The 19,669-nt window shown below is 42.4% G+C and overlaps 1 protein-coding gene across 3 annotated transcripts; it reads left to right on the forward strand.

The window, feature by feature from the left end:
* Positions 1 to 7: 7 nt before the first annotated feature.
* On the forward strand, positions 8 to 19,575 carry heatr5b (HEAT repeat containing 5B). Of its 3 annotated transcripts, none has more exons than XM_084947823.1 (36): positions 8 to 120; positions 2,056 to 2,220; positions 2,314 to 2,525; positions 3,169 to 3,277; positions 3,385 to 3,534; positions 4,116 to 4,287; positions 4,380 to 4,537; positions 4,628 to 4,877; positions 6,935 to 7,090; positions 7,231 to 7,481; positions 7,563 to 7,674; positions 7,773 to 7,925; positions 8,011 to 8,110; positions 8,228 to 8,337; positions 8,415 to 8,578; positions 8,726 to 8,901; positions 9,080 to 9,185; positions 9,280 to 9,470; positions 10,277 to 10,436; positions 10,621 to 10,810; positions 10,957 to 11,126; positions 11,221 to 11,368; positions 11,464 to 11,643; positions 11,722 to 11,976; positions 12,649 to 12,830; positions 12,915 to 12,983; positions 13,755 to 13,934; positions 14,030 to 14,270; positions 14,765 to 15,001; positions 15,216 to 15,343; positions 16,070 to 16,214; positions 16,338 to 16,610; positions 16,836 to 17,060; positions 17,188 to 17,339; positions 17,717 to 17,930; positions 18,286 to 19,575. In XM_084947823.1, the coding sequence occupies exons 2-36, from the start codon at positions 2,095 to 2,097 to the stop codon at positions 18,591 to 18,593; spliced, it is 6,153 nt and encodes a 2,050-aa protein (XP_084803949.1). In that variant the 5' UTR covers positions 8 to 120; positions 2,056 to 2,094; the 3' UTR covers positions 18,594 to 19,575. The 3 variants fall into 3 exon arrangements, with proteins under 3 accessions (XP_084803949.1, XP_084803950.1, XP_084803951.1); XM_084947824.1 differs by lacking the exon at positions 8 to 120 and adding an exon at positions 1,322 to 1,493; XM_084947825.1 differs by lacking the exon at positions 8 to 120 and adding an exon at positions 1,322 to 1,489.
* The last annotated feature ends 94 nt before the right edge of the window (positions 19,576 to 19,669 follow it).

Here is a 19,669-nt window from a genome sequence, read left to right on the forward strand (position 1 = left end):
CACAAAATTCTACAAGCTATATGATTTAAGTTAAATTATTTGTTTGGTTTAACATCGGACAAACTTCACAGCGACACCGCCCATAGTCGTCGTCATTCATCCTGGGTCACCGAAGCACAGGTAGGATGAACAGTTTTGCTGTATTTGTCCCGTATTTCAGGGAGTTTGTTGTCACTGAGGGGTATATTTTGAACAACTCAAGGTTGTAAAAAAATGACGACGAAGAGCCAAAGTCCTATTTAGTCGTCAGTGTTTCGCGGAGTTTAGCTTTCCCCTTTTAGGAAGCAGCTAGCTTATGTTGCTAACTAGCTCGCGTATTAACAGCTGAAGGATGACAGCTGTCAACACATCACTGCAGTGTTAATATTTTTTGTGTTATTCCATACGAGACTTGAGCGCGGCTATTATAACTTTACAGCCACTGACATTAAAATTACTGACGTACGGAACACAGCGAAGGCATTCCAATGGCGATAATTGGTCCTTAGCATCTATAGGGCTGTTATAACCTGTCCAGCTGATGGATGGGATAGTTTATTGACTGAACAGGCGTATTGTTAGAGAAGAGGCATTTAAATTAGACAACTGAGAGGCCCTGTCATGCTGTTGGGTACAGAGTTTGTCTCCTGAGCAGGAATGTCCAACCTCCAGATCAACACAGCTGTTCCCAGTATTTCTCTTCATCCTATAATACAGTATTCCTTTCCTGCTAGGAATGATCTCTTCCATGGTAGCAATGAGGTGCAAGAGCTGATAGAACTTTTAGATGAGCATGAAAATGATTTTGATCATGTTATGTGGTGACTGAGTGGCCTTCACAGTCACCACAGCTCAAGTTTATTGGAGCCATTTCAACAACACAGCTGCATATACAACAAGACACATCAAATGACACAATACAGCACAACATACAAAGTACACGTGTATTGAACACATCAACCCATAAAAGTAGTGCAGTGTGTCAGTGTACCTATGTTTAAAGTGATTTTAGTGAATGACGTAGAGTCTAGATTGCAGAAGGGAACAGTCCACAGTGCAAGAGGTTAAGTTAATATTGCAAATGCATGATACATACGTGTAAGTTTTGCTGCATAATATATTCAGATTCTGGGCGGCACGGTGGTTAGCACTGTTGCCGCACAGCAAGAAGGTCCTGAGTTCAATGTGTGGAGTTTGCATGTTCTCCCCTGTTTGCGTGGGTTCCCTCCGGGTACTCCAGCTTCCTCCCACCGTCCAAAGACATGCAGTTTCTGGGGAAAGGTTAATTGATTAATCTAAATTGCCCATAGATGTGAATACAGGAGTGAATGTGAATGTGAGTGCGAATGGTTGCCTGTCTCTCTGTGTGACAGACTGGCGAGCTGTCAAGGTGTACCCCGCCTCTCGCCGTATGACAGCTGGGATAGGCTCCAGCGCCCCCCGCGACCCTGAAAAGGATAAGCGGAAGCGAATGGATGGATACATTCAGATTCTATGATCACAACTTGCTGTAGGTAAATTGAAACAAAAAATAATAGAAGGTTCAGCGTATATTTAAGCGCCTAATAGCTTGGAGATAGCTACTATCTCTGTTCTTGTAGTAATACCCCTGTATCTTTTGCCTGGTGGGAGATGATTAAACAGATGATGTGTAGGAGGGGACAGTGATGATGCTTCTACCTCTCCTGGTGGTTCGGGTGGCATAGTGTGGAGCTATGAAAGGCAGACTACAACCAGTGATGTTGGAGGCTCAAACTTTTTCCAGGCTGCTGTTTGTCCTGATTGGTTGTGCTACCTTACCAAGTCAGGTTGGAGATAATAATAATAATAATAATAATGATAATGGTTTGTAGTTTCCCAACTGCTCCCTACCGCTATCATCAAAATGCCAAATAAGATTATTTCTAAGAGAAGTGGTGCTCCAGTCTTTCACTTTAGTCAAAAAGACTTGTAGATTCAGTGTCAAGTCACACTGAAGCTGTTTGAGCAAAATATGATCTACCGACTCCTTGTGTTGCAACAGTATATTAAGCTTTTTTTTCCTCTAATTTGTCACGTGTTCGTGAATCATTGCAGAGAGGAGGGCGCACGTCTCTGTGTTCAAGGTTCCTCACCATGGAGCTGGCTCACAGTCTCCTGCTCAATGAAGATGCTTTGGCCCAGATCACCGAAGCAAAAAGGCCCGTCTTCATCTTCGAATGGCTCCGGTTTTTGGATAAAGTGCTTGTGGCAGCAAATAAGGTGACTATTCAGATTTTTAGCTTTTCTGAGTCAGAATCATTGGAAGCGTTTCGTAACTCGATTGTGCTTTTTTTCCTTCTTTTTTGAATGCAGGTGGATGTAAAAGAGAAGCAGAAGAAGCTGGTGGAACAGCTGACAGGACTAATCAGCAGCGCTCCGGGACCACCGACTAGAAAACTCCTGGCCAAAAACCTTGCTACGCTCTACAGCATTGGTGACACCTTCACTGTTTTCCAGACTCTTGATAAATGCAATGACATCATCAAAAGCAAGGATGACACACCTGCATACTTGCCAACAAAACTGTGAGTTCCCATTTATTTACCCTAATCATGTATTTTTATTGGCTATTTTTAGAAATACAGGAACTGCATATTAATAGTCTGCTTGAGCTTTCACATATTTCAATTCAAATGTAAGCTGTTCAGAACTGCTTTTAGAGCTCCAGGCACGTGCAGTAGGCCTATCTTCAAGGGTATTAGCAGTTAAGCTGGACGGTAATCTGCAGAACGACATTTTATGTTTAAAAGGAGGGATTAAGCGTACAAGACTAGATTTGCTGTGTTTCTTGCTGGCGTTAATGGAATTTAACAGTGGATGAAGCTGCATCAGTGGTGCCCTGCAGGGTTTTATCCATCAGTCATTCATACCTGCTCATTTCTGAGTAGGTGAAATACACAGACGTGCCAGGGCCTCCCTTTTGCATACTAAGCCACTGTGCTTCCCCTTCAGCATTTTACAGTAGATAAGGTTAAAGCTAATTCATGTTTGTAAGCCAGTCTCTCCATTTATCAACATAAGGAGGAGTCTAATAAATAGTTGTTAATAACTATTAATTTTCATGAAGTATTCCATGGTATTGCATATTTTAATTTACATAATTATGAATTTTCACATAGATTTTTGTCTGAATTGCTGTGTTAATGCACTGTTACACATTTCTTGCAGTGCTGCAGTGGCATGTGTTGGGGCTTTTTATGAGAAGATGGGGAGGATGCTGGGAAGCTCCTTTCCAGATACCATCAATAATCTTTTAAAGGCATTAAAGAGTGCAGAGGTATGCCACGTGAGAGTAAAGAAACTAGGAGCAGGCACACTACAATATAAGAACAGTAATGGAGGGATTGATTTGTAACGTCACTTTCTTCTATTTTATTGATGTAGTCACAAGGTAGAGGAGAGATCCTTCTGAGTCTGCAGAAGGTGCTCAGCGGACTGGGTGGAGCTGCAGCTTCTTGTCACAGAGACATCTACAAGAATGCTCGCTCTCTGCTTACAGACAGGTCCATGGCTGTACGCTGTGCAGTAGCAAAGGTCGGTCTCACAAAAACACAGTTAAGATTTTTAAATGTGTCAACTAACTTGCGCTTCTTTGTGGGGATTTTGTGGGCTGCTGGGGCCTTCCATATCATAAAGTTAAAAGCTACGTAGAAGACACACAGAGTAATCTTCAAACTCTTTCTCCCAAAACAGTTAAACTTGGTTTTTGATCTTAAGTTGTTAAGGCCCATCTGAGGAGCCATCAGCGTTATGCAAGGCTTCATTCTCAGTTTCACTCATAAAAGTAAAGGTACCACATGATTACTTGTGATCACTGTTTTCAGTACGATCTAATTTTCCCTTTATGACACAAGTACAGCAATTGTGTGTCAGAATGAGTGCAGACTGTTTTTAAAGGGAAGAAACCACTGACTTAAATGCTTTTGCTGTGTCACGTATGTCGACCGCATACACTGTTTCAATTTCCGTTTAGAAAGCATACAAGTTACTGTGTGTATTGTAACATTATGTGCGCATAAGCCTCTGAATTCATGTCATGAAGTAAATATTACCAGTACACACATTATATGAAAAGTAATGATAGCGTCCCATTTTTTTCCTCCTTGCCTGATCAGTGCCTGTTGGAGCTACAAAATGAGGCTGTATTCATGTGGACCACTGAACTGGAGAACGTCGCTACTTTGTGTTTCAAGGCCTTGGAAGGGTCTAACTATGGCGTTCGGGTAGCCGTAGCGAAACTGCTGGGGACGGTTATGGCCACGGCCCTGATGCCCAAACAAGCAGCTGGTAGGTTACAGAGTGGATTTGTGTTGTTTTTAGAGTAGCTCACTGCTTCTGTTCCTTATTGCGTTCTTTTTTTAAACGTGTTCTTCTCGCAGTGATGCGTCAGAATGTAAAGCGAGCCACTCTGGAGGAGGTGCTGGAGCTCATGGCCACAGGCTTTCTGCGCGGTGGATCTGGCTTCCTGAAGAGCGGAGGAGAGATGTTGAAGGGGGGAGGCTCTGTCAGCAGGGAGGTGCGGGTGGGCGTCACACAGGTGAGGTGAACTCTCAAACATATTAAAAATATGAACCCGATCCATCTGACTCATCCACCTCATGCGTGTTTTTCGTTAATTTCTTCTTAGGCATACGTTGTGTTTGTGACAACACTTGGCGGTCAGTGGCTTGAGCGCAACTTTGCCACGTTCCTGTCGCACGTGTTGGACCTAGTGTCTCACCCTCGGGCCACGCAGACTCACGTTGAGGCTGTGTACTCGCGCCGCTGCGTCTCCTTCATGCTGCGCGCCACCTTGGGGGGCTTGCTTGGAGAGAAAGCACAAATCGCAGCCGGCAAAGAAATCTGCCAAGCCATCAGCAAGCAAATGAGGGCTGTGGGTAAGGAGGATGGGGGGGAAATATCACGGTTCAGAGCATTACAGAGTAAGTACTCATCCATTATTATCACCTTTTAATTCGCTCTTCATTCAGTTTTGAAATCTGTTGCATGGCTTGTGCTTATGTTGTGTGCAGAGACGGCTTCTCTTTTTCTTTTATTTCGCTGCTTTTCCTTCTGCTTTCTGCCTTTGAGGTTACTTTCCTCTTTCTTTATATCCCCTTTTCACCACAAGTAGTATCATAATGTCAGTAAGATCAACCATTACCTGCGCAGCATATTAAGTACTCATGCTTGCATTATTGCATAGCCTTTATGGCTTTTTTGCCTGTGAATTCACATTTTGTTATTGCCTTATAAACCCTAAAGAGCAGTTAACGTAACCTTTTCTGGCCTCTAGCATCTGGCATGCACCAGCAGAAAAACTGCACGTGCCACTAAATGCAAAGACACACGACAGGATGATGCCATTACATCTAAGAGAACAAGACACAGTGTTTTGCATTATTTTATTTATTTTTTGGCTTTTTATCATCACAAAATTATTTTCAAAATCACCCATATCTCGTTCACAAAGGATGTTTCTTACTCTGATTTGCTTTGCAACCTTTAAACCGATGTACGTTTCAGAACTTCTTGGTGTTAAGACAGAATTTCTAAAAATGTTGGATTCTCCTGGGTTCTTTGTTGTTCACTCTGTACTTGCTGCTGTATTTTTTCCATCTAGCTGGATATGTGAGACTTCTTGAAATGGGACTTTGAGAAATGTCTAAGCTAAACATAAGTGGGAAAATGTTACCGGGAGCCATGATAGAAGTAGGACATCTAGTATATGTGTTTACATTTACACTGAAGTCCGAATGAAATGCCACAGTTCAAGAAGCATCTTCATATACTCTCTTCCTCAAGTTGTTTTATTGACCTTTTTTCAACATATGATCTGTCTTGACTGTTGTCTTTCAAGAGCTCAGAGGATTTTAGTTCCCGGTAAATGATCAGCTATTAATTTTTTTTTCTTTTTTCACAATTATAGCCATCATTTCCTGTTTTTATTTATTTCTTTTTGAATGGGGGGAGACAAATCCTCAGAGCTCTTGGCGTACATTGAAGTGTGCTCTTCTGTGTTTTAATGTAGCGGTTCTGTAGTTTAATGTCGTTAGTTAAATATATGACAACAGTGCATGGCCTAATGGGGTCTGTTGTGTTATTAGAAGCTACGGTACGCACCTGTCAGTCACAACATTAAAATCAGTGTAGGTGACAACAATAAAAATCATTATTTTGCCTTAATGTTACTTGTTGAGTTGTAGCAGGAAGTCAAGTTGTTGGAAGCTGTAAAGATGTGACTTTTTTGATGTCTAAGCAACTGGATCAGATTATCTATAAAATATCAGGTTTTGGGGATTGTTTCTGGTAGTTAGTTGCTACCAAAAGTGGTAATAGGGTCACGGGGGCACTATACTCCACACTTTGCATGTGGTCCTGTCTGTTCTTGAAAGCACCTACAGCAGAAAGAAATCCCATTTTCTTTTACATCTTGTGTGATGTTTACCAGAGAGAGAGGGGGATCAGCATGATACACAGTAGAGTTTAAGCAATTTGATTCTCTGATTTTCTGCAGGAAAATAGCTTTAATCTGATTCTAACTAGCCGCAGACAATTTACACCTCTTTATGGAAACACTATTCCCCAATGGTGCCGGCTTTAGTGCACCCGCCACCGCATATTGTTCAGGAATGGTCTGAGAAACATTACAAAGAGTTCAAGATCGGAAAAACAAATCAGATGTAAGGAGGCCCCACCCTGCAACTTCCTACACAATATCGGGTTTTAATGTTGTGGCTGATTAGTGTAAATTTTACTAATAACATTAGTGATTTATACTTATTATGGACACAAAGCATCTTTTCTTTGATATAAATCTTTTTCATCAATGATGCACACATTATAAATTAGTGTGTTCTGAATATTATTGTGTATTCAAAATACGAACTTAAGTTCAATGTTCATGCTGACAGATCGCTTTGCTTGCTTCTCTTCCTGAAATTTGTGTTTTCAGAGGCAGTAGTGAATGATATCAGTGGGGAGAACAAGGCAGGGGCAGGTGATGTCTCTGCCAGCCAGCATGTTATGGTGTGTGCTTTAAAAGAGCTGGGCAGTTTGGTTCAGAGTTTGAGTGCCACAGCTTCACCACTCATCCAGGAGCCTTCTGTAGGTAAGATAAACAGAATACAAAACAGGATATTCACTGTTGTCACTCTCGGGTTTCTGGTAACACAAGCTCGTGTGACATAAATCCCAATTTAAAATAAGGCTGAACTCCTTAAATAACTTATTCCACATCCACTTCTTCAGGACTCCTTGAAACTGTGACCTCAGTGCTGCTGCACCCAAGCATGGCAGCACGTTTGGCAGCTGCATGGTGCTTGCGTTGCGTCGCCGTTGCGCTACCCTATCAGCTCACCCCTCTGCTGGACCGCTGTGCTGAGAGAATCAACAACCTGAAGAGTTCGCCTGAGGCTGTAAGCGGCTACAGCTTTGCGATGGCTGCTCTGCTGGGAGGCGTGCACCAGTGTCCACTGGGTATCCCCCACACCAAGGGCAAGGTGTGTAGCCTCAGAATTTGGCCTTAGTGGTTCTTTCAAATGTATGTCAGACTTGTTTGACTAGCCTCGCTGTTCTTGTAGTTGGTGGTGAGTATAGCTGAAGACCTTCTGCGAACAGCTGCTCAGAACAGCCGTCTGTCCCTGCAGCGCACGCAGGCTGGATGGCTTCTGCTGGGAGCCCTGATGACTTTGGGTGAGCCTCAAAGACACTTCCTGATTTTGGAGTTTTTCAGAAATCGTCTCTTTCTCCCACCACCTTTGTGACCACATTGTGTTCATTTGTGTTCCCAGGTCCCTCCCTTGTGCGCTATCATCTCCCCAAAATGCTGCTGCTGTGGAGGAACGTGTTTCCTCGCTCCCAGAAGGAGCTGGAAGCCGAAAAAGCCAGAGGAGACTCCTTCACCTGGCAGGTCACCCTGGAGGGCAGAGCTGGAGCACTGTGTGGTAAAGACTTGCACCTCCACAGTGTGCACGCCCTAAAATGTTACGAGACGCAGTGTTGACTAAAACTGTTCCTTTTCTTTTATAGCCATGCGTAGTTTCGTGGCCCACTGCCCCGAGCTTCTCACAGAAGACGTAATCCGCAGGCTGATGACTCCTATCGAATGTGCCATGACTATGATGTCTCAGTGAGTGTGGTGCTTTTTTTTGTGTAATTTTCTCTTAAATGTGTGACTTTTTATTTTATTTTTTTGTGTGTTTTTCGACTGCATGTCTAATGATTGTAACATTTTGACTTTTCTCAGTGTCCCTGCCATCATTAAGGTACATGGAGCCCACCTGAAAGCAAGTGCAGCTATGGTGAGGCTCCGGTTGTACGACATCTTGGCTCTCTTGCCTCCGAAAACTTATGAAGGTAAATCAGTCACTTGTGCATTAGCTTTCACATAAGTTGAGGAGAGGTGTTTTAAAATGGGTAATCCTCTCGTACAGGCAGCTTCAATGCTCTCCTGAGAGAACTGGTGGCAGAGTTTACTTTGACCGACAACTCGGCCAACACTACCACGTCTTTGCTGCGCTCTCTGTGTCATTATGACGACAGCGTGCTCATGGGCTCGTGGCTACAGGAGACCGACCACAAGTCCATAGAGGATCAGGTTAGTTGGTAAAAGACCGTTCTAGTAACCCATCTCTTATTTGAAGATGCTTTATGTATGTGATTTGGATTAGTCATCACTATCTCTCGTTAAATATTAAATATAAGTTTGGCCTTTTGGTGTTTCTGTGTCGTTGCTGCGAAACAGTTGCAGCCCAACAGCGCGTCTGGCAGCGGAGCTCTGGAGCACGATCCCTCCTCGATCTACCTGCGCGTCCCCGTAGGTGAGGCCATCCCAGGACCTCTCCCTTTGGGTGTGTCGGTTATCGATGCTTCAGTGGCTCTGTTTGGTGTGGTGTTCCCTCATGTCTCCTTCAAACACAGGCAAGGCGCTCTCTCTTATTGTGGTGATTTGATGTGGTTCTGCATCATGTTAACATTATTTTTATTTTCTTGTCCTGCAGCTGCTCTCTTTATTTTCCTTATATATTTATATTCGCTGCATTGTTGCTGAGCTGTTTTTTATTAATATACTGTGTTTTAACTGATGGGTATGATTCAGGCTGCAGATGTTAGACCACTTTGCAGAATGCATAAAGCAGGCTAAAGGAGTTCGACAGCAAGCCGTCCAACTCAACATCTTTACTGCAGTCCTTTCTGCCCTCAAGGTAAGAAAAAATGCTCTATATCCTCTTAAATGGGAAGGTAATTTAAGTAATAGCTACAGTGAGAAATAATGTTTCTCTTTCGCTTTAACTGTAGGGTTTGGCTGAGAATAAGAGCACTCTTGGGCCTGAGGAGGTGCGTAAATCAGCTCTGGCCCTGGTGATGGGAGCTTTGGACAACCCTAATCCCATCCTGCGCTGTGCTGCTGGAGAGGCCCTGGGGAGGATGGCTCAGGTGGTCGGAGAGGCAACCTTCATTGCCAGAATGGCGCAGACCAGTTTTGATAAGTGAGCATATCATGTCTCCAATTTCTGTTTCTTTGCTTTTTGTGTCCAACATTATGGTTTCAAATCATCTTTGTTGTTCACACAGAATATTTAGGAAGGCCTTAAGAAAATTTCTTCATATTTTACACCAGTGTTCACTTTCATTGACTGATTGATTTGTTTGATTCATGAGGATGAATTTGATAGCATTTGGAGGTCAAAGGTCAAGCCCAAAGAGCTTACTTTTGGCCATAACTCAAGAATTCATACACCAATAAAAACGATACAAGTGTCTAATAGGATAAAAATGATGAATAGATAACATTTTCTGTTTAAAATGGTCTGTGGTTAACATTACCATGACAACCTAGTGATCTGTAGAAACACTGTGGACAGAAGGAGAGATTTGAGCGTCAGATCTAGTCTTCTGAGGTGCCAGGTTTGAAAAGTGTAGATTTTTGCAATAACATAAATATTGAAAACATTGTCTACAGTGCACAATGTTGTGATCAGAATAACCTGTATTTACCTTACATTAATAAATGTTTTTAAGAATACAGTGATTTTAGGTGTAAAAAATATTAGTCTATCACTACATATCTTGAATGAGCCTGGACAGACAAGGATGTAAATTGCACCTTGACGTTTAGAGTCATTTTATACCTGATTGCACAAAATAAACATTCTCACTACATTTTCAGAATGTTTCTTTTTGGAAAATTATAGTTTGTGTTTCATTGTTGTTCATCTGTCTTGAAGTTGATCTCTCATACTTTGTATCTGTCTCTACTCATGTGATGCATGTCTTTGTTTTGCTCTGTTTACAGGCTGAAGTCAGCTCGTGATGTAGTTTCAAGGACGGGCCATTCACTGGCTCTCGGCTGTCTGCATCGATATGTTGGAGGAATTGGCTCTGGCCAGCACTTAAAGACCAGTGTCAGCATCTTGTTGGCTCTAGCCCAGGACGGCTCTTCACATGAAGTCCAGGTGCAGTCAATTATTTATTAGAAGTACATTTTTATATTCACTCATAATTAAATTACATTTTGATTGTTTTTCTTTTCTGTTAAATGTTATGTCTAAACCTAGTTTTGATGCATCCCTGTCTTTTTCTTCAATTCTGGTCTGGCCCACTCTAAATTAATTCAATCTGTGTTTTTGTCTTCACCAGACTTGGGCTCTGCACTCTCTGGCTCTAATTGTGGATTCAAGTGGTCCCATGTACAGAGGCTATGTGGAGCCTACACTGTCTCTGGTGCTCACCCTGCTCCTCACTGTGCCCCCGTCTCACACAGAGGTTCACCAGTGTCTGGGCCGCTGCCTGGGAGCTCTAATCACTACTGTGGGACCAGAGTTGCAGGGTAACTGTGGCACAACCAGATTACAAACATCATTAACCATAGTATTTTTTTAGCCAGCAGGTGGCAGTGTAACCGGTTTTGATCCTTTGCAGGCTACTGAAGTATATGTCTTTAAATACAATGTTTCTTTGATCTGGTCTTGCTAGGAAATGGAGCCACTATTTCCACCATCCGCTCGTCCTGCCTGGTTGGTTGTGCCATAATGCAGGACCACTCAGACTCTCTTGTGCAGGCAGCTGCTATCTCATGTTTGCAGCAGCTGCATATGTTTGCTCCACGACACGTTAACCTGTCCAGCTTGGTGCCGTGTCTCTGTGTAAGACATAAATACTTTTAGAGTACGTATGTGATAGTTAGAGTTTGTGTCAGTCTGAATGTTGATTTCCTGCTGTGAACTGGGGTTCCCATAGGTGCACCTGTGCAGCTCTCACCTGTTGCTGCGTCGTGCTGCAGTGGCCTGCCTGAGACAGCTTGCTCAGAGAGAAGCTGCAGAGGTCTGCGAGTACGCCATGAGCCTGGCAAAGAGAGCAGGAGACAGCAAAGACAGCACTGCAATCAGTCAGTACACGTTCAAAACCTGATTCGAGCATTCTGTTTGAATAATTCCCCTTAATGCAACCTGGATCCTAATGCCTTAACTTGCTCTGGTTCAGATCTAAACATCACAGAGATGGGTCTGGAGGGCGTTCTGTTTGGCATGCTGGATCGGGAGACGGACAGGAAGCTGTGCTCAGACATCCATGACACACTCGGCCACATGCTGTCATCTTTGGCTGTAGAAAAACTTTCCCATTGGCTGAAACTCTGCAAGGATGTTCTTGCAGCAACTACAGGTAAGTCTACAAAACAGCAAATTCAAAAATCATCTTTTATAAATCTTTTACCACAAATGTGCCCGTGTCCTCTTTCAGATGTAGGGGGCGCTGTTGTGTTTGAAGTGGAAAAGGACGAGGAAGACTCGGAGAAAAAAGACGAGATGGACGATGACACAATGTTCACGGGTCTGGGCGAAGACGACAAATCGAAGCCATCTGTGGCGCCGCGCTGGGTCACACGGGTGTTTGCGGCAGACTGTTTGTGCCGCATCATCCTGCTGTGTGAGAATGCAGACAAAACACACTTTGACCTGGCAGCTGCTCGTTCGGCGCAGGCCAAGAATGTGAAAGGTACCATTCACTGTGCTGCCAGAATAGACTACTGCAGAGTTCACTTAAAGAATTGTGATTGATTAATGCCATTTTTACTGTGCTACAGGAAATGGCTTATTCACATGCTTTCATTTAAAGATGGAACAAAGCTAGAGGTTCAGAGGGTTTTGTTCACTGTGGCAAATATAGGAGACAATATTTATGTAAGCTTTGCTGTATAATAAGGAGCTATTCTACAGGCTTGCCCGTAATAGCACATTGTACTGACTTTGCAGCTCTGAAACCAGCTAAGCCAAATTTAGTGACTGGGATTCAGTGGATGGTTGGTCTGCATGACGGCATGTCCAACTAATCCCTCAAAAGGTGCCCTTCAGTTAAAAGTCAATTAAATCTCAGCCCCAAATTTAATGTGGGGTTTCTTTCTGGTCGCTGCAGGCACACGCTGAAACTCCAAAAGTGTTTCCTCTTGAAGAAAGTATTAAAGCAAAGAGTCTGAAGAAAGCACTGGTTATAGCTTCTTGCTGAAGTGTAACCCATCATCAAAGGATTAATAAATCAAATACTAAACAATGACTGGAAAAATCATTATTGTAGCTGCTCCCGGAGTTCATATTCCTTCCAGTGTTTATAATTAGGTTCGTATTTCTCACATAGTCCTTGTTGTTTTTTCATCCATCTCTGCCCGTTCAGGAGATCTGCTGGTGCTCCATTTATCTGACCTCATCCGCATGGCTTTCATGGCAGCCACAGACCACAGCAACCAGCTGAGGATGGCTGGCCTGCAGGCCTTGGAAGACATCATTAAAAAGTTTGCATCCGTACCAGAGCCCGAGTTCCCGGGGCACGTTATCCTGGAACAGTACCAGGCCAATGTGAGTAAAGCATTGCATTATTTCGTAGTCCAAACCTAGAAACATTGCAAGAAAGTAAACTTGTTGCAACTCGTGGGTATTTAGGTTGGAGCTGCTCTCAGACCTGCGTTTTCACCTGACACGCCGTCCGACATTACAGCAAAAGCATGCCAGGTAAGCCATACATACCTGTCTCTTTCACCAACTCAATTGCTTACAATTCCACTTTATGCCTCTTTTTGAGGTGTGTTCAACCTTCTTTCCATTAACAGCCATTAAATATGTTTTTTGATTGTTAAATGGTAGAACTGTGGCTGCATTAGCAGCTTAATTACCACGACAAAGTGAGTCATCATCCCCTTAGAAGCCAGCAGTGTCAAATTTGTGACTTAATGCTTTTTGACTTAATTGAATGATGAGAATGTTGAGTGACGGGGGCAAATAACAAAACATGCCTGTCAGCTTATTACTAAAAGATGTTCTCTCTTTGACATTCCCCTGTTTCTCTGCTTGGGAGACTTTTTGAAGGGTTTAATTTTTCTTATCGAGAACAACTTACTCTGAAAAAGCAGATTAGGATACATTTATCTGTGGATGTGAAGGTCACAGAGGACCTGTAGTTTGCTTATAGTTTAATAAGCTACCAGATTTATATCACACTGCTGCCCTTGAACTGACACTTTAATTGCTGTTCCTCCCAGAAGAATGCAATCTTATAAACATGTGGTCCAGTTTTACATCACTAAGGTGTCAGTCCATTTATTAATACCCATTTGTTTGACACTCCCACCCCCTCTAATAGCTTGGCTAATGAGCCTAAGTGCTCTGTTATATAATACATTTTTTACATCAAAATCAGAATCAGAAAACTTTATTGTCCATTGTTGTAATAGATAAAAACGGTTAAGATCCATAGCAGTTTCACCTTTCTCACATTGACTACAGGTGTGCAGTACGTGGATCGGCAGTGGCGTTGTCAGTGACCTCAACGACCTGCGGCGAGTCCACAACCTGCTTGTGTCGTCGCTGGACAAGGTGCAGGCTGGGAAAGGCTCGTCCAGTCAGCTGTATAGTGAGAGCGCTACCACGATGGAGAAACTGGCAGTGCTGAAGGCGTGGGCTGAGGTGAGATGGAAGATGAGCAGGAAACTGCTCCTTTTTTTTACAATCAAATGATGCATGTAACGAAACTGAACGTGCACTCTGGGTTTCTCACTCAGGTCTATGTGGTGGCAATGAAGATCAAAAAAGAGGCTGAGTCTAAACCTGCAAAACCAGTCAGAAGTGGAGATGACGACGAGGATGAGGAGGATCTGGGAACAGACGTGCTTCCCCCTGACAGTCTTATCACCCTGGTGCAGCCAGAGCTGCCCTCACTAAGCCGCCTGTGGCTGGCCATGCTGCGAGACTATGCTCTGCTCACTCTGCCTGCTGAGTTTTCCAGTCAGCTGCCCCCTGATGGTATGAGATTCTTTCCTGTCTTCCTGTGTGCTAAATATGGTTTTAATATGATATCTTCAGTGAAACAAAATATAGTCTTGTGGTGCTTCTACACAACATTTTAATGTAGCTTGGTTAAAGCATCAATTTTCAAGTCTTATGTTCCACTTTGGATCCTTTGACGTTTATTTATTCCAGATATTACCAAAAACGTTCAACATTATTTGGACAATGTCAGATTAAATGTCAACAAAAACACCTCTTGAATCAAATGGGATTGTAGATTACATGTTGTATACATATGTGTATATATATATATATATATATATATATATATATATATATATATATATATATATATATATATATATATATATATATGTATGTATGTATGTATATATGTATATATGTATATATATATATATATATATATATATATGTATGTATGTATGTATGTATGTATGTATGTATGTATGTGTATATATATATGAATGAATAATTGTGTTTGTGTCCAGGTGGAGCATTTTATACCCCGGAGACTATAGATACAGCAAGGCTCCACTACCGAAGCTCCTGGGCTCCTGTCCTGCATGCCGTAGCCCTGTGGCTGAACAGCACTGGGTTTGGAGCAGGTGTAGGTCAGGAGGAGGTCTCATCAGCTCCCTCCAAGCCTCCTGGCCTCCCCCAGGGAGGCTCCTCCACTATAAAGACCTTTGAGGAGTCTGTCAAAGACAGGATGCATCTAATGTTAGGTAAACAAATGCATAGCTAACATTTGCAGTGTAAAGCATTTAGCATACTTTTCCATTTTCTGGCTTCACAGTGTACCTAATACAGAAAACAGCAACTGCTTTTGTTCACCTCACAGCTGTAGGACCACCAGCCAATTGTGAAGGAATGGCAGTAGAAAGAAAAATACATGTACAAGAACATAGACTAAGAGCATTTTTGTGTTCTTTCTCTTAGGTGTCAGTATAGAGTTTCTCTGCTTTCCCCGCCCTGAAGAGCCTATTGAACATGTGATGTCGTGCCTGCGGGCCCTGTGCACTCTGCTCGAGACTCCTTGTGCTAAAACACATATTGCAGATGACCAGGTAAACACACAGGGCTTAAATTATAGGGTAAAAAAAGAGAGAACATTTTTAAACCAATTTTATGACTATTGTAGAATCTCATTAGTAACATATGAATATATGAGTTACACATTAAGCTATAAAATAACTACTGTAGTTTTCACTTATTAGAAAATACTAAAAGAAATTCAAGCACCCAAGTGTCTTATAAGAAAAAGTGTTTTCCCTTTAAATCACCTCTTGCAGCAATCATATTGTGGTGTAATTCAAGTGATCTGTTTACCATGCACCACCTCACTGCAAATATTTGATAAATACAACACCAGCCTGTGATATTTACTGACTTTAGAAGGTGAAAAGGATCCCCCACAGAACAGATGATTGGGTACCGATGGCTTCAAAGGGCACACGTGTGTATCCCACAAATTCAGCAAAAGAAGGTTGTATTTCTCAGCTGTATTTGGTGAAGCCTTTGAAGAGGGACATGTCTCTACCAGACTGCTTCAAAGTGTGGACTTCAGCGGATATGAATTGGAGCACAGTGTGTGGGATCACTCAGCCGTCTCACTAACCATAAAGATATTTGAACAAAGAAGTAAAAATTGCTTCTGAACAGTATAAAAATCATATTTTTAAATATGAAATCGTATCCTATGGTGGACATGCTTTCTGCTTTTCAACAAACCAGAACAGATAGTTACAAAACAGATAGTTAATGTAGTTGTTTACTTTTTCTTTCTGCTGTAGCTGCTGGCTGTGGAGCTCCTGAACGTGCTTCACAGGCTTCTGTTAACCCGGGATCCACCTGCTGTCCAGCTTCAGGTCACTGCTGTTGTCCAGGAGACCATCAGGGCTGCACATGACCATCTACAGCGACAGAAAACAGCAAAAGGTCAGAAACATTATGTTACACTGCATATAAGGTTTGCATGTTGTCTTTAAGCTTCTATATTTAGAGTGAAGTTAACCAAATTGTGTGGTAGTTTAAACGGTCATTACTTTTTTTTTGGTTTAGGCAAAGAGGAAGATGGCGAGAAAGACTCTCAGGCCAGCCTTGGAGAAGGAGGAGACACAGGGGAGCTCGTCCCCGGCAAGTCTCTGGTGTTCGCCGCCATGGAGCTGCTCGTGTTCATCCTGGTCCGCCACTTACCCCAGCTTAATACACGTGTGAAGGAGTCGCCCAGCCATGTGCCACTCAGGCCTCAGCGACTACCCGAAGAAAGTGCCCGCCTGGTGGCAAATGCAGTTTCCATCCTGGCAGAGCTGCCCTCGCTCTGCTCTCCAGCTGGTGAGGCCTGAAGCAAAGTGCAACAACACACAAATACCATGCATAATAAGAAAGGAAAACTCGCACACAGTCAGTTGCTATTTCAGTGTAACATACTCTCTCTTAATGGATGATGTTTTAAACTGCTTCATGCATTTCTGTGACATTAATTAATGATAAGTAGCAAAGGAACATGAGCGTCATGGTTTTCAGCCCATTGTTTACATTTTATTTTTGCCTTATTAGGAAGCATGACCATCCTACCTACAGTGCTTTTCCTCGTCACCGGAGTTCTGAAGGAAACTGCAGTAAAGACTCCTGACAACTCGGTGCCAGTGCCTGTGGCAGCTGCCCTCCAGAGCATTAAGACCATCTTCACCTCCCCAATAGCCCGGATGGAGAGCGTGCAGACGCAGTGGACCAGCCTTGTGAGGAGCAGCCTGGCATCTGTACTTGAGTATTCGCAGCCAGGTGAGCACATCCACACGCATTCATTATCAGACTCTGACTTTTTGTCTTTCTGTGGAGCAATCTACAAAAAAAAAAAAAGCACAACATCACTGTTAGTCAAAAGCATGTTTGTGTGGGGTTTTTTTAGATGAGTCCAGGCCTGACATGGATGAGGTCAGTATGCTGACAGCGATCACACTCTTCCTGCTGTCAGCCAGCAGTGAGCTTGTAGGAGTGACTGTCCTGCAAAAGGGCTGCATGGACCACTTCCGAAATGCCCTCAACTCTAGTGACCCCTGGGTAAGCTCGCATGTACACAAACAAAGATGTAACAAAAGAATTTTGAATACCGAACCAAATCATCTGTTTTTACATGTGTACCTCTGAACTTTTCTAGATATTATCTAACGGAAGTGCAGAATACCCAAATTTCTGAATCAGTACTAGGTTTTTACTTGCCAGCTAGACGGTGGCTGTGGTCTGCTGTGCACTGTACGCACCTCTCTTCTGTTACCAAACCCAAACGTAGCATTTCCACGTGTGAAAAAGGGCATCTCTGAACAATGCCTGGGCTGGATCCTCCTCCCATTGTTCAGAGTTCATGCATGAAAACAGCTTCACACTGTTCACATAAGTCTAGCTCAGTTGAGCAAAAGATGTAATTGTTGTTACCACAGGTTCAAGCTCGGTGTTACCAGCTGCTGTTGTCGGTGTTTCAACACTCCAGCCGCGCCCTCTCTACTCCCTACATACACGCTCTGGCTCCACTCATGGTGGAGAAGCTGAAGGCAGTGGAGCGCAGCCGCCCAGGGACGGCTGCTGAGCTGCAGGCTGTGCAGGAGGGAATCAGGGTCCTGGAGAATCTGGTCGGCATGGGTGAAGAGCAAAACCGTAAGTATTCCTCTGCTTAATGGACCAAGTGAAGCAACATTTGGTTCATTTTGTGCCACATTTACTCTGTTAAAGTAGATCTCTTCAGTATTTAGCTGTTCTGCCCTAGATCAGAGTAATAAATAATTAAATGTTGAATTTAATGCTTTTCTAATTTCTAGTCCAACCATTCAAGAAAAAAACTTTTTTAAAACGATTTTATGTCAGTTTACTAATAATCTGGCAAATCTCTGCGTAGATAATGACATTACATTGGATTTGTAGCCACAGTTCTGCTTCTCCTTTTTTTAAACTGTCTTCTAATTACTGATTATATATATTTTTTTAACTTATCACTGCTTTATGTGTTCAACAGGGGTGCAGCTGCTCGCTCTCCTTGTACCGACTCTCGTCTCTTACCTTTTGGATGAAAATTCCATCTCCTCTGCACCCCAAGTCTCCAAAGGCCTGCATGAGTTTGCACTTCAGAACTTGATGCGGATCGGCCCCCTCTATCCGGCTGCCTTCAAGATAGTGATTGGAGCGGCACCCGAGCTGAAAACCCGTCTGGAATCTGCTATACGGGCCAACCAGGCCAGCAGCAAAGCCAAAGCTGCAGCCAGGCAAGCTCAGCCAGCAGTGCAAGCTGCACCAACCATTAAACTCAAGACGAGCTTCTTCTGAACACTCCAAAATGCACCGCACACTCTCACCTAATCTTTTCCTCTTTGGATTTCTTTCAACACTGTACCACATGTCATGTCTGTATCAGTTATGCTTTCTAACTGCATTTATTTATTCTACATCTCTTCTTTGTTTTGATGGACGAGTACTCCCCTCAAAGAACGTTTATGTAAATATCTTTGAAAGCCTTTGAATGTTCACTTTAAAAAGCTTGCTATAAATTTTGTAGCAGATTTTAATTGTGTGAATGTATCATTTCCAGACCACACAATTTACATTTTACTTTCTTTTTTTTTTTTGTTCCCCCCAAGTCACCAAACCCAGCTCTCTATGGAAGTTTCTTTCTGACACTTTTTTTTCAGGCAGAGCAAAATTGAAATTTGAAAAAAATCATCTCAAAACTTACTTACGAAGTATGTTTTCAGGTACAAACCATGACTTTTGACTTACAGAGGGGGAAAAATAAATAAACAAATCAGGTGGCAGAAATAAAATTCCAGAAAAAGTCAATATTTGCTCTACAATTTTCCCTGATTTTTTATTTTTATTTTATTTAGGAGGCCTCGGGGTCTCCAGGTTGTTACTGATGAATGTTACTTTAATTTCTTATGTTTTGTGTGTTTTCTCAAATTATGTTGTAAACCTTCCTACTAATTGCTCAAAGGCATAGCTAATAAATTAAAGTTGATCAAACCAGTATCGAGACTAAAATTAGAACAATCTAAATGATGAATGCATTATATTTTTCACTAAGACTCTCCAGTTATCTGCACACCAATCAACAAATAAATAATTATATATATGTATATATAAGTACTGTTCATCACATAGATTTTTTTTTTTTTGTGGTCTGATAAATACCCGTGTTTACTGCCTGCATGTGCTGGTGTTCACCAATGTCATCAATAACTGGCACATTTGTGTAAATGTAATGTTACACTCATTTTTTTTCCAAAATATGAATAAACTTATTTTGACCTCATTGCTGTTGGAAGTTTTCACTATACTTAAATGTAATTGGATTAATAAAATAGGAATGCATGATTTATAGCTAAAGTTCTGCTACTGGGTCTGGA

The sequence above is a fragment of the Perissodus microlepis genome, chromosome 13 (genome assembly GCF_051167445.1).
Source record: "Perissodus microlepis isolate ML-2025 ecotype Zambia chromosome 13, ASM5116744v1, whole genome shotgun sequence".
Lineage (NCBI taxonomy): Eukaryota > Metazoa > Chordata > Actinopteri > Cichliformes > Cichlidae > Perissodus > Perissodus microlepis.